Source organism: Littorina saxatilis, linkage group LG13 (genome assembly GCF_037325665.1).
Source record: "Littorina saxatilis isolate snail1 linkage group LG13, US_GU_Lsax_2.0, whole genome shotgun sequence".
In the NCBI taxonomy this organism is placed as follows: domain Eukaryota; kingdom Metazoa; phylum Mollusca; class Gastropoda; order Littorinimorpha; family Littorinidae; genus Littorina; species Littorina saxatilis.
Genome location: NC_090257.1, coordinates 7,541,639 through 7,556,466, shown reverse-complemented (window position 1 = coordinate 7,556,466; position 14,828 = coordinate 7,541,639). Strand labels below are relative to the sequence as shown.

General features: G+C 41.2%; 1 protein-coding gene across 1 annotated transcript in view; it reads right to left on the bottom strand.

Moving 5' to 3' along the window:
* Positions 1-14,828, bottom strand: part of LOC138946387 (growth hormone-regulated TBC protein 1-A-like) — a 37,292-nt gene that overhangs the window by 12,964 nt on the left and 9,500 nt on the right. The window contains exons 4-6 of the mRNA XM_070317967.1: positions 10,301-10,412; positions 7,913-8,040; positions 6,630-6,726 (exon numbers count right to left, since the gene is read on the bottom strand). Coding sequence (XP_070174068.1) covers positions 6,630-6,726; positions 7,913-8,040; positions 10,301-10,412 — 337 coding nt within the window. The remainder of the gene's footprint in view (positions 1-6,629; positions 6,727-7,912; positions 8,041-10,300; positions 10,413-14,828) is intronic.

The following is a 14,828-nucleotide window of genomic DNA, read 5'->3' as shown; positions in this document are numbered from 1 at the left end:
TTAGTCGACCCCCGAATTTGGAGAAAAAAATTAAAATTGCACAAAAGTCAGACCATTCAATTTACAAAATTGCCACTTACTGGAAAGGCAGAACATAAACTGAAGTTAATGAATACCATATATAAAATAATTGGTTCAACAGATGCAGAAGTAATTTGCATGGTTGTGGGTGTCCTTTTTAGGGGGGTCAACCCTGTAGAAGAGACGATTTTCTTTAATTATCAATCCGTAATATATTGTTTGTTATGCATACAAGATTAACATTGACAAATACTTCAAGACTCCTCATTGATCTTAAGAAATGTTGTGGTTTTTTTTTGTTACTGACTGATTCACTTTCTATTCACTTTACTCTACATAAGTCACGACAAGAAAAGCAAGGGAGGTAATTTCTTCGGAAGAGGTAATTCTCTCCCCTCAGAACGATTGTTGTAGTTTGTTTGATTTTGTTCCCTTCTAATAAGTATTATTTAAAATAGATCTTTACATCTTGATGTGAAAGGCGCAGTACCCCCCTCCCCCCAGGATGTTAAATTCTAGGTTGTGTCCATGTAAAATCCTGATCCTAGTCAAGATCCGAGTTGGTTTTTCATGCAACTGTGCCTCTTTATGCCACTCAATTAGACATACTTTGCAATCCATAATTGCACGAAACTAAGTACAGGAAATACGTTGTTGTCGTGTTTTTAATATTTCATAATGAAATAGAAAATGTCACAACTGGTTTCGTGTTGGGCTTTCTCTCTCTGTCTGAATCTCATAATTACTTCCTTCTGAGGCCTGAAATGTGTTGCAGGCATTGTTCAGCTTACATTTATTGTTACAATTTTTGTGGATATGTTATTAAGTGTGTCTGTGTTTCTATCATTCGTTATCAGTGTGGTTAAAAAAAAAAGCACACGTCAAAGTAATTTACCCTTCATCATTATCAAAACATGCAGATACAGGTAATAAATATTTGTGATACTTTAAACAAATACAATGTTTGTTTGTTGCGTCTTTTCTTTTTTTCAGAGCAAACACACATCGTATTTGTTCAAACGTGTATATTCTGCACTTTCTAATACCCTGCATGGATCTCCAAATCAAGAATAATGAAAAGTCGTCTAATAGCCCTGCAGCACTCACACGAACATGATAGAAGCATGCACCCAGGCTCGCTGTCTTCGGCTAAAAGAGCTTACCGTTGGATCTTCGCTCAGACAAATGTAGCTATCTTGTCCACTTGCTCCTGTCGCATAGATCTGCAATGTGCAACATCATCTTTGATTAATAAGTCTGAGGCACAGACAAACACACACGCGCGCACATTTGCGAGAGAATGCACATCAGTCTATTCAATCAAACAGTATAAAAACATACCACAGACGTGGTGGTGGAAACTGGACATTCGCCGTATAACAAACTCAAGAGATTCATTTGTGTGTGTATGTTTAATCAAAAGTTCATCTTGGGCACATTCAGTCTGTATTGTAACGGGACCCATCCCGTGAAAACTTCGAACAGATCTGATAAATTCTGAAATCCTTGACAATTTTTTTTTCCAATCATCTGTATCTGACCGAAGTAAAAAAAACAAAAATCAGCCAGTACACGCATCTACCCCCTCACACGACAATACATATGTGGCGAAAAAAGGAATCGAGAGGGGGGGAACAAGGAATAAATTAGATCCAGAAATAATTCCACTTCATCATTCCAAAATTCAAGTGTGAAGTGATCGGATACTGTGGTAAAGATACGTGCTTAGTATCACAACTGAAAATACAAGCCCTAGGGTTTTAAATCAAGGAAACAATTAAAGTTAAGGAAAGATCAACAGAAATGTCGAGAACATGTAAAATATTGTACTTACAATCCGTTTCAGCATGCTCTTCGAATAATAATCTCCCAGTCAGCCTCGTGCTTACGACTTCGACAGGATGTTGCCTCTCACGCTGAGCCAGTACATTTGGAGTGAATTCAAAGGCCAGAGATGCAGTACAAGCACATTAGTTAGATCCAATTCATTTACATTGCTACCTTGCCCAATTTATGGCTATTTCTGTTGGTAACATCACACATGTGGCAAGCAGTGCTTGTTGCCGACTCTGCTGGGACAGGCAGCAGACGATTTTATTTAGGAACCAAATTCTGATTGGTTAAAATATAAAACCGGAACTCAAAGTACCACTTGTTCTTTGGAAGTATCAAATCAAGAACAGATAAGCAGGTAAATCTGAAATGGGTTCAACACTTTTAAAAAATCGTAGTAAATCAGAAAACACAGTAAACGTTGGAAAAATCGTCCAGTATCGCTTCTACAGGTCTATACTTGGACAAAACATAAAGCAGTTCAGTAAAGCTGACACTTCAAAATGTCTGTTTAGTTACACTTTAAGCAAAAGCGGCAAAAGTCTTAACTTAATTCTCACTAGCAAGTAGCTATGAAAATTAAATCGACAAGGAAGGGAGCAAGCGTCAAAGTGGGCGCTTGCTGTTGTGCCGAACACAGAACGATCAGTACGTAAGGCTGTCCGCTCAAAACTGAATAGGACGAACCCTGTAGGCTACCGTCAAAACATAATGTGAAAGTATGTGAGACCTCGGGAAGGCGTGAAGCCCCCCAGGCCTAGGAGATAGACGTCAGCTCAAGAAAGACGTGACCAATCTCCTCCCGATAAACGGGTGATACCTGAGTACAGGATATCAAGCCCTCATTAGCGAGGAAAAAACCCTCAAGATAGAGCATAAGTGTCCCTGAAGTTCCTAAACTATAAGGGACAAACACCTCCAAAGAACCAAGCTGTGAATCCAGCTTGATCCAAACGATTAGCCAAAAGTAGGCCACTACTGGTGCATGACCTGCTTTGAGTGTCTACCCAAGCAAGACCGAGTGTATGACGCAGTCCTGCTTCCTGCGTTAAGAGTCCAAGTCTAAGAAAGACAAGGACTCATAACCCTCATGGGTTGTGACAGAAAAAGCCAAAGAAAGACCATGGCTATGAACTGGACTGTCAATACCCGTCGAGTAAGTTAAACAAGAGTGCCAAAACCGGCAGTCCTGTTGCCCACAAACTGAATTTAAATCTTCTTGCCAAAACAGAAGAAGTTAAAAGAAAGTCCGAACGACCTCCTAAAGAGGCCCAAAAAAAAGTGCATTCAAAGGCCGACAGCTGTCGTGAATGACCGCCTATCTACTCAAACAAAGTCTGTCATCCGCTTTCTACCTAAGTAGAATGCTGATCAGACTCGTAGTAATCCGAAAAAGTTTCGTGATAAAAAGAGGTCTGTGTGCTCAGCGAAACAGAAAACGATAAGTCCAACTGATCACAAGTTATCCTCTCCAGTCCATGCATGAGCAGATGGAGATAGTACGAGGAAGCCGCGATTCTGGTTGAACGACGGCAACCGAACGTGCGGGAAACACAAAGGCCGAAGCCTGGAGTGGCATGAACGAAATAGCTGAAAGCCGCAGTGCCCGTAGATCAGTCTGCTTGTAGGCAAATGACTACGTAACAAAGCCAAAAACAGAAATCAAAGCAACTACTGGTCGGCATACCGAAAACCAGGAAGCCAACCTGTCAAAAGATTCAAAAGACGAAGTGTCTTCAAGAAAAAAACCTGGAATTAATTTTGCTGCCAAATCGAGAGTAACCCTGAGTTTGGCCGAAAAACCAGAACTAGTCTGTTCATCGATGAAAGACCAAAGGTCAGACGCGGGGACCGACGCAAGCTGTATAAAAGATGCCATCACGTACAAAACCTTATCATCCGAGACAGGCGAAGCTGAACAGGAAGTAAGATACAAGGCATCACTGCCCCCAACGACCCAGAACCCCAAAGGGTTGACGTCGTAAGTTGCGAACAGGAAAGAACAAAGTGCTACGATTACCCGGAACGCCGGAAGACGAACCAGAAGTAGCCGAAAAACTCCAGTGCAGAAGTACCCGCAACACCGTGGTGGTGCGAACTGATGCTAATGCGTACGATCCTTCACTCGCCCAAACAGCCGAAGCGAAATCGGAAGTGAGAGACCTCGTGTAAACACGGCGTGGGAGAAACGGCGTGCCGGGACAGACATCTGCTCAGTGTTGACCTTAGCTAAGGTCGAAACGTCTTTAACACTTGCGTCATTCCGGAACTCAAACGGATCCAGGGAAGACCTAATAGAACGAGAGAGTGTCCAAAGGAGTGTCTCAGAGAGAGAGGCAAGATCAAGAGGGTACCTGCCTGTCTCTTCCAAATCAATACGAGAACCTTCTGTGTAGACAAGGTCTGTCTTGACGGTAACCGTCCTCCCTAAGAGTGGGCAGCTACGGCGTGACCGGAAGGGCTGCACTCAGTAGGGCAAAAGTGTCAATAAGGTTCTGAGGCCGACGGCCGAGTGAAAACCTGCGCGCAAGGGCAGATACACTAGCCTGTGGAAGTCGGACAGTGGTAAGCCAAGGCTTAGCAGCGACTGGAGCCTGACCATGAGCAGAGAGGAGAGGCACCGTGCCGACAGTCAGGGAGCTCGCCGTGCCTGGAAAGCTTGCTAAAATATTAGAGAGCTCATAAGCAACTAAAGAAGGCTCAGAGAACTGAAAACCTTCAGCTGCTGTTGGTGCTGGGCGGAAGTCACCCACCGCTGATGGTGGGGGTAAGACAAGTCCAGCCTATGAAACAACGCCGTCAGAAACATATTGTAAGCGACCTGTGCTGCAATAGCTAAGGTTGGCTTCAGCTTTGACGGTAATTGGAACTCAACGTCGTCATCATAGAATGAGAGATGATCGTCGAGCTCCGACTCCACTTCCGTATGAGTCGAAAAGTCCGCGTGACTCGCCGAGTCTTGGACATGATCAACCGGAAGCGAGGCTGACTGCAAACCGGAAGTAGAACTTCGGTGCAGAGCCTGCATGGAGCCAAACTTCCTGCCCAGGCGGAAGTGGTGACGCAAGTACACCGACGGGGGAAGTCATAGACAGCCCGCGTGCACCTTGGTCTCCAGATCAATGTAACATTGATTGCATTCCCGCGTCAACATCCCGTGAGCTCCGCTTCGTATGAGTCGTATGCCCCGGGTATGTCGAACTTTCACTCCCTGACCTATGAGGCGGGGGAGCTACTAGTTGCGGTCTATGCGGAACGCTTTCGCCAAAGAGCCTGGCTACCGGCGAACCCATGTAACATCGATTGCATTCCCGCGTCAACACCCCATGAGCTCCGCTTCGTGTGAGTCGTTTGCCCCAGGTATGTCGAACTTTCACTCCCTGACCTATGAGGCGGGGGAGCTACTAGTTGCGGTCTATGCGGAACGCTTTCGCCAAAGAGCCTGGCTACCGGCGAACCCAACGTACCTGAGGAGAGTGCCTGCTGTGCAGAAGCAACAGTGTCCCGAGGGACCATCTCTCCGAAGCTGGCGTGCGCCAGTTATCCCGCCCGCAAGTCCGCTGACGTGACTGTGGCCAAAGGAGGCAACCGGATGCGGGAAAGTGAAGAAACATCGCCAACACCCTTGGGCGGCGAACGCAACTCATCTCGCGTAGCCTGTAGATCGGCGGCAAGTTGCTGCTGTTGAGAAAACATGGTATACATATGCGAGGAGAAAGAAGAGAAAAGGGAAGAGAAAACTTGCTTATCACTCTTCTTAGGCTTAGCCGAACGAGCCCTACTCCTGTTATAGATTCTTTTAGAACAGGCATGGTAGGGCTTGCTGGTACAACAATATCAACCGAAAGCGAAAAATTAGACACCGGTTTTACAAGAGTAACCGTTGTCCCTTTGGGTTTATCTTTATCTGACTACTAGCAGGGGAAGAATCAGCAACTAACTGTCGAGTATTAGGCTTTTTCTTCTCTTTGTCCGCCATGTTGAAAACAACTCACAGAGAGTAGAACAACAACAACAAAGTTGACGGACACAAGGCAAAAATTCAAGTAAAACAAACAAAGAACGATCTCACCAATACAGCCGTAGAAGCAGAGACCGTGAAGAATAACCGGGGTGAAGATAAACTGCCAACCAGGCAGCTGGCTGAAAGCCAAAATGCGTAGCTCGAGAGAACAACGTCCTAGCGCTAGGACCGCTGAGGAAAGAGTGAAGTATTCCAATATGGCGGCGGCGGTCTCGCGTGCTCAGTCACGTGACGGTATGCCTTGACCTGTGACCCAGTTTACGGGGTCTAGGCTGTTCTTTTTTAGGGTTACTTCCCCTTAAGGGGTGAAGCGTAGTTCAGCGTCCCGGCACTTAAACCAGAGGTTAATGCTAGATGTGAGTCGGGATAAGATATGTAATTTAATCTATACAAGAAACACTTAACAAGGGTAAAGGGAGAAACAGAACCGTTAGTCCCCTCTTACGACATGCTGGGTAGCATCGGGTAAATTCTTTCTCGTCCCAACCAATATGGGACTCCCCCTAACCCGCGGGGGGTACACGCGTTGCCATGATCGCAGTAAAATATTTGGCTGCCAAATAAAAACTTTTCACAGCTCTTACACACAATTTGCACTTGTTCAGCTGGTTGCCAAGTTTTGAATTAAAACGTTCCACGAATGTTCACCCTTTTCTTTAATCAAAATGAACCCAAGCAAAGAATCCAGACTTCGTTTCTACTATTTTCATCAACAGAAAACTGTGAATGAAGAGATTGGTGGACATCATACCTGGTAGAAGCGAGCGGGCGAGAGTGTCTAATAACCAAAAGGTCTTCTCCTCACTTCGTAAGATCAGCAGCAGCATTCCAGTGATGAAATTCAATCCCTGAAATATAAGTACAGCAAAAATTCAATATTTGACGAACGAGAATAGTTCATTAGATTTCCCTCCTTTGAGCCATGTACGTGAAGCCACAGGCCGACTAAAACTCATATTTATAGGAGGCTAGTCAAGACTACAAAAGTGTGCGATTCTAATCTAAATAAAATTTTAAAGAATACAAGTAAAATGGATTGATACATCTCACATGAACCGAAAGTTCAAGCTGGCGCCATCACCAACCTGTGCCTGCGGTCAAGAAGACCAAACAGCGGAACACATCTTACAGCGATGTCCCTTACTAGATGAGGAACGAAAAGAAGTGTGGCCGTCACCAACTCCCTTGCAGACCAAACTATACGGCAGTCGACAGGAGTTGGAGAAAACGACAACATTTATCACCAGTGCAGGACTGATTGTGTAACCTCTGCGAACGCCAAGAAGAAGAAGAAGAAGATTGATACATAAACGTTATTTGTATTTTTGACCCAAATATGACATTTGACACACTCTCCACAGTATACTATACTAGCTACTAGCTGCTAACATAGTTCAACTCGACACCTCAATGTCAACGGTTAACAGAACGTCACCTCAATGTCAAAGGTTAACAGAACGTCACCTCAATGTCAAAGGTTAACAGAACGTCACCTCAATGTCAAAGGTTAACAGAACGTCACCTCAATGTCAATGGTTAACAGAACGACACCTCAATGTCAAAGGTTAACAGAACGTCACCTCAATGTCAAAGGTTAACAGAACGTCACCTCAATGTCAAGGGTTAACAGAACGTCACCTCAATGTCAACGGTTAACAGAACGTCACCTCAATGTCAACGGTTAACAGAACGTCACCTCAATGTCAACGGTTAACAGAACGTCACCTCAATGGTTCTCTTGATCTGTGTAAAATGTCATATCTAGGTCAAAAATATTATAAATAACATCAATTTCCTTTACCTTACAAAGCAGAAACGCTCATTTTAAACAGAATACAGTGGAACCCCCCTTTTAAGACCTCCAAAAATCTGAGAAAATCAGGCCTTAAAAAAGAGGTTGTGGAGAAAACAAAGGGTAAATACACAGAGGTTATGAACAGAAAATCTGAGAAAACAGGGTCTTAAAAGGGAGGGAGTCTTAAACTGGGGGGTCTTAAACGGGGGGTTCCACTGTAATGTGACTGTGTGACAGACCTGACAGTAACCGATGTGTGGATTGTGGAGAGCGAAAGCGGTGAGAACATTCTTCAGAGGTTTCTGTAGTCCTGCAGGATCCCTGATGTCGACAAAATAGATGTTCTCTGGGAATGTCCGATGAATGTCTGTTAAAGGAAAAATGTAATAAATGTACACACCAACAACAGAGGTACAAGTGATAAAACAATTTCACATTATTAAGACACTGACAATTGCCTCGGAGCAAAACAGAAAAAGCTTCTGCGGTATTTAACTGTGCATGAGCTAATCCAAAAACTAAGAGACTGCCAACATTCCAAAATTCAGAATAAAAAAACAAGGTAAGTCAATGTTGGAACGTTGTTATTGACAAAATTAGGTTACAGTCACAAGTATAGGTAAATAGAACATTCTTTCGACGCTGACGTCATTCCCTTTTCACGTCATTCATTTCGTCATACAATCAGTCATTCGCTCGGCTTCCTGGCGAGTGAGCAAAAACTGAATTCCATCAAGACAAGTTTATTGTGATATGTGTTAAAAGACCGTTGGGTCGACATATTAATTTTGTGACTGTAGCGTAATTTTGTCAATAACAAAGTTCCAACAACTTACCTTTCTTGTTTTTTGATTATGCATGAGTTAATCTTCTTGCAAGTGTGTCCAAAAGATGCCCCTATGCATGCCGCTAATCTAATAGTTACATAAGCAGCGAGTTTGACAAGAAACAAATTAACTCATCCCTCTATGCTAACCCTGCCAACTTTAGCAAAAAGTTGATCAACTACTCTACAAAACTACATGGTTTAGATTACAAACTACATGCTTTAGATTACAAGTCTGCATCCAAAAACACAAAACAAAATGTAACCAACCGTTGCACTCATAGACTATTTTCGAAAATATCTCTCTCAGAATTATCAGCAGTCTGGAAGAGTAAGAACGGCCCTTTACCTCGGACAAGGTTTTCACAGCATCCAGAGCAGGTTCCATGCTTACGATTGGCAGTTTATCCTGCGATCGGTTAACAAACAACAAACTCGATGTGTATGTTTATGCAGCGCTTGCACAATTAATATAATACCCTTTTCTTTCGAAAACCAGCGTTCACGAGCTCATTGGAATTCAGGATTTGAAGCGAAAATGCTCACTGTGCCACGTAGTGATCGCCTCACAACATGTTTTTTGTCCGAGGTCACAAGGGTTTGGCTTGAGGTCACGTGATTGTAGGAAAACACATGCTTATAGCCACCACTTCCAGTGATCAACAAGCAATCGAGTGCGATTCGTGGCTCCGATGATTATACTTTGTATTTTTGTGAAAAAAATGGTATCACATTTAGTGCACGCTGCGTAGCATTCACATCATAGTAAGTTGTTCGTCCCGATCGCAAGTTAGAGCCGACCAAAGGCGCGAACATCCTCTATATGCTCGAGATAAACCTGTCCAAGGTAAAGGGGCTCTTATAAACTACTAACGGTAAGTCTCTACCACATCGCTGAAAAATCCTGACAGAGTTATTTCCAGAAAAACATCTATTAGCTGATCTTGCAAGGTTTACCAAATAGTTAATACGTGCATGCATGCTAATTGAGTCATACGTACGCAGTAGCCTTGATAATTAATTTATTATATCATCTGCTTGCAGATCTGCTTCTTCCACTGTCTTATTGTATGAGTGGGCTGTGAGCTATTTTATTATTAGCTCTCCCACATCCACTCCAATCTGTACAAGCAGACTAATGTAAGAATATGGTAATTAATAATTGTCATATTTTCAACTTGCCAATTAGGCAGCAATGCTCTGCATACTTGACGATAATTGCATGCATAAAAAAGCTGCACTGGACCCTGGTATAACAATTTTGTCTATTTCTCAATCTGCAAAAAAACAGACACCCTGGCCTTGGAACCATGCAGTCTAAACTAAGTGTCCCTACAATTAATTAATGTAGGTGCAGGCCTAGTTGATTATTATAAGACACTGAGGAATGAAAGATTAGGTGTACTTTATTGGGAGGTGTCCTCTCATTTTCGGGGCGTTAAACATCACTGGTACCACTGTAGTAACCCATAGACTAGTATTTATCTGATGATGCGAAAGTTTATTATCTCTATATAATCTTCACCCTAACCAATCTAAACTACTATCGTAATTTCAAGACTATAAAGTGCAACTTTTTTTCTCAAATTTGACCCCTACGCTCTGTTGACTGGTATTGACTTAATGTGCATAGCTAAATGTGGTTCCGCTTTTTGAAACAAAGTGCGATGTATAGTCCCAAAAATACGGTAACTATAACTCCATACCAACATATCATATGTCAACCGAAGCTCGATCAACAGCACAATTTCGCGCAACAAAGGTGTAAATACAATATCTTATATGATAAGGACGCACAAACCCAGCCTAATGCTTTCGATGACATCTGTGGCCGGTTTCTGACCCAGCAGCTGTTTGTACAGTCCCGGTGCCTCTTTCATTCTGTCTGCTGCACCACTTACTTCCATCCACACCTGTAATTATTGTTCGGCAGGTAAGCCAACATGCGTGGAATGCACCTAAGTTATCTAACACAGGCTTATGAATAAAGAATTTAATTCATGGTACAGTACGTGGTACCTGCTTTGACATGACGCCCACGTTGTTACTACATTGCAAATGGTCTGCCTGAATGTCACGACAGAATTGTATTGGTCAAGACAAAACAAGTCGCGTAAGGCGAAAATACAATATTTAGTCAAGTAGCTGTCGAACTCACAGAATGAAAATGAACGCAACGCAACGCAGCAAGACCGTATACTCGTAGCATCGTCACTCCACCGCCCGTGGCAAAGGCAGTGCCCGTGGAATTGACAAGAAGAGCGGGGTATTCGTTGCGCTGAGAAGGATAGCACGCTTTTCTGTACCTCTCTTCGTTTTAACTTTCTGAGCGTGTTTTTAATCCAAACATATCATATCTATATGTTTTTGGAATCAGGAACCGACAAGGAATAAGATGAAAGTGTTTTTAAATTGATTTCGAAAAAAAAAATTTGATAATAATTTTTATATATTTAATTTTCAGAGCTTGTTTTTAATCCAAATATAACATATGTATATGTTTTTGGAATCAGCAAATGATGGAGAATAAGATAAACGTAAATTTGGATCGTTTTATAAATTTTTATTTTTTTTTTACAATTTTCAGATTTTTAATGACCAAAGTCATTAATTAATTTTTAAGCCACCAAGCTGAAATGCAATACCGAAGTCCGGGCTTCGTCGAAGATTACTTGACCAAAATTTCAACCAATTTGGTTGAAAAATGAGGGTGTGACAGTGCCGCCTCAACTTTCACGAAAAGCCGGATATGACGTCATCAAAGACATTTATCAAAAAAATGAAAAAAACGTTCGGGGATTTCATACCCAGGAACTCTCATGTCAAATTTCATAAAGATCGGTCCAGTAGTTTAGTCTGAATCGCTCTACACACACACACACACACACACACACAGACACACGCACATACACCACGACCCTCGTCTCGATTCCCCCCTCGATGTTAAAACATTTAGTCATAACTTGACTAAATGTAAAAATAGGGACTACCGTAGCAACAAAAGGTGTCCCTTTTTGGGAGATGACAATCCTTTCATCAGAGGGGCCTCACACCACAGGTACCACTGTAAAATCAATCAATGAGTCTTATATCGCGCATATTCCGTGGGTACAGTTCCAGGCGCTCTGCAGTGATGCCGTGTGAGATGAAATTTTATACGGCCAGTAGATTGCAGCCATTTCGGCGCATATTTACCTTTCACGGCCTATTATTCCAAGTCACACGGGTATAGGTAGACAATTATTAACTGTGTCTAAGCAATTTTGCCAGGAAAGACCCTTTTGTCAATCGTGGGATCTTTAACGTGCACACCCAATGTAGTGTACACGGGGGGGAGGTTCGGACACCGAAGAGAGTCTGCACACAAAGTTGACTCTGTGAAATAAATTTCCGCCGAACCTGGGATCGAACTCACGCTGACAGCTGCCAACTGAATACAAATCCAGCGCGCTACCAACTGAGCTATGTCCAATAACAAAAGTATACTTTTCAGAAGATTGTATACCCTTGTGCATGCTCATAAGCAGCAACCAAATGCATAACGAATGCACAAACTGATGCAATCTCTCATTATATCCAAATTCCCCCCTCAAAAGAAACACAGCTGCACACCCTTGCTAGTGTAGAATACAATACATGCATAAGGTATTTGTCAAGCAGATTAGTTTACTACTAAGATTCACATGTATCATCGCAGGCACACTAGCATATGGGTGCGTCTCAGAATCTCGTCCTCTGTTTGTGACATTATCACCAAAAGTAAAATCTTCCCAGAAAACTTTGATAATACTATTTACACACTTCTCAGGGTGTACCTTTTCAGTTTAAACAAGAAAAAATATAACATTGCCTTTAGTTTGCCATTTTTTGAGCATTATTTGGACCATGTGTGCAAAATCACCCGTGTAACATGGAAAAAATAAAAGACAAAAAAACTGCATTTATAAGGCTGAAAACGACTTTTATTCAGTTATTATTGTTGAATCACAAGCCATTATAGAGTTCAATATGAAATGACTACATGCAAACAACAAAATAATGTTTTTTTCAATGTTCCATGCATTCGTCAAAATTTCAATACAAAAATGAAAATTAATTAATGATATCCTGATCAGAACATGTTGATACATGGCATTCATTCAGTCTTATTGACATTTAACCTTCACAATAGCATATATACAAAGATTTGTTGCTCTAAGACAAAATGTTAGAAAGTTATCCCAAAAGAATGCAAAATGGTCACCGATGTAACATGGAAACATCACTTTTGTAACAAAGAAACGGTTATGCTTTTTCCCACAAACTTTACTAAATGAAGCTGATTTTGCAACCAGATTCTTCTTAGGTAAAATGCCAAACACTAAAACAGGAACAGAAAGAAAAAAAGCTGGATAAAATCAAGAAAACTTTGCCCCAAAAAAGAGGAACATTAATGAAAAGTTCATCACCGACGTAACTCGGAAACGAACAACCAGACATGTATTATAAGGTTTGACATGAAGAATGCAAATGTTCAAAAGTGGTTCATTCAATTGTTAAGACAATAAACCAAAGGCATTGGTTACATATAGAACAGTTGCCACTTGCAGTTAATTAATTTATTTTAAAAGAAATAATGCCCCCTGGCATTGAAGGTGGGGTCACGAATCATGGTTGCATCAGATGCAGGGACTAAGGAAATATCATCGATCCCTGGAAAGCAATAGTAGTTCCCCTCCGGTTTCCTTCGAAGGAACGGTACCACCAGTTCATCAGGTCGAATCTCTTGCACATGAAACATGCAAGTACCAGCGATTTCAACCAAAGATTGATGCAATATGTGTACTAGTTTCACTAACATGAATTTGTTTAATGTCTATCAAGATTTTGATGCATCCACATTCACTGGCTAAAAACAAAATAAAGTAATTATTTTGTTCAGACTTACCATTCCATTGAACATACAACTTTTACAATTAAAGAAAACATTGACACTTACCGTTCCTTTAAATGGATTTCGGAAATTTAATTTTGATCATAATTTTTTATATTTTTAATTTTCAGAGCTTGTTTTTAATCCCAATATAACATATTTATATGTTTTTGGAATCAGGAAATGATGTAGAATAAGATGAACGTAAATGTGGATCGTTTTATATAAAATAAAAAAATTATTACAATTTTCTGATTTTTAATGGCCAAAGTCATTAATTAATTTTTAAGCCACCAAGCTGAAATGCAATACCGAAGTCCGGCCTTCGTCGAAGATTGCTTTACAAAAATTTCAATCAATTTAATTGAAAAATGAGGGTGTGACAGTGCCGCCTCAACTTTTACAAAAAGCCGGATATGACGTCATCAAAAGTATTTGTCGAAAAAAAGAAAAAAAGGTCCGGGGATATCATACCCAGGAACTCTCATGTCAAATTTCATAAAGATCGGTCCAGTAGTTTAGTCTGAATCGCTCTACACACACACACGCACAGACAGACAGACACACACACACACATACACCACGACCCTCGTTTCGATTCCCCCTCTATGTTAAAACATTTAGTCAAGTTTTGACTAGGTGAAATCGAAAGAAAAACTATTATTAACAAATGTTTAGCCTAATTTTTCACTTCATAGAATATCATAGCAGCAAAAACTCACCTTTTCTCAAGAACCTGGGGTGTTGATCACTGTCGTAACAAAATCACAGACTTCGGAAACATTCTCGAAATCTTTCTTCGCTGCTGGAAGCTGAACTATTTCTCTCTGTAACTGCGCATGCGTAGTCACCCGCACCTCTAAGTCACTACGCGCAAAATAGTTCTAATCTTTCTTCAAAACTCTGAACATTATTTGCAAAACCGTTCACCATCGTAACTGAATTTTGAAGAAGCATGTCATATCGCGCAACTTTCAACTTAGTTTGCAGATGCAATTTTGAGAAAATAATACTTAAATAACATTTAGCTTAGCGATGTTCTATGCCCTTTCATGTCTAGATCGTGTTGAAGATGAATATGCAAATTCTAAAGTTCAAATTTAGGACTTGTTGCTGTTGCACGCGTGCGGAAACCTATGTTACGACAGTGATGGCAAACTTTCAAGCGATTAATTTCGTTTAAAAAAACAATTCTGTGGACAAAATAACATTTCAACTGTCAAGTACACTTAAACCAAACACACATAACAAGAATAGCAGTCCTTGGACATTCTAAACGATTCTTGTAGTGAGGTGCAAAACTAGTTGATGGTTCATGTCACAGATCAGACCTCCATTTTTCACGCATCCAATCATTTCTTTCGCAAAACAATCTTCATAATAATCATGCAAAATACTCAATTTTGTTTGTACTATT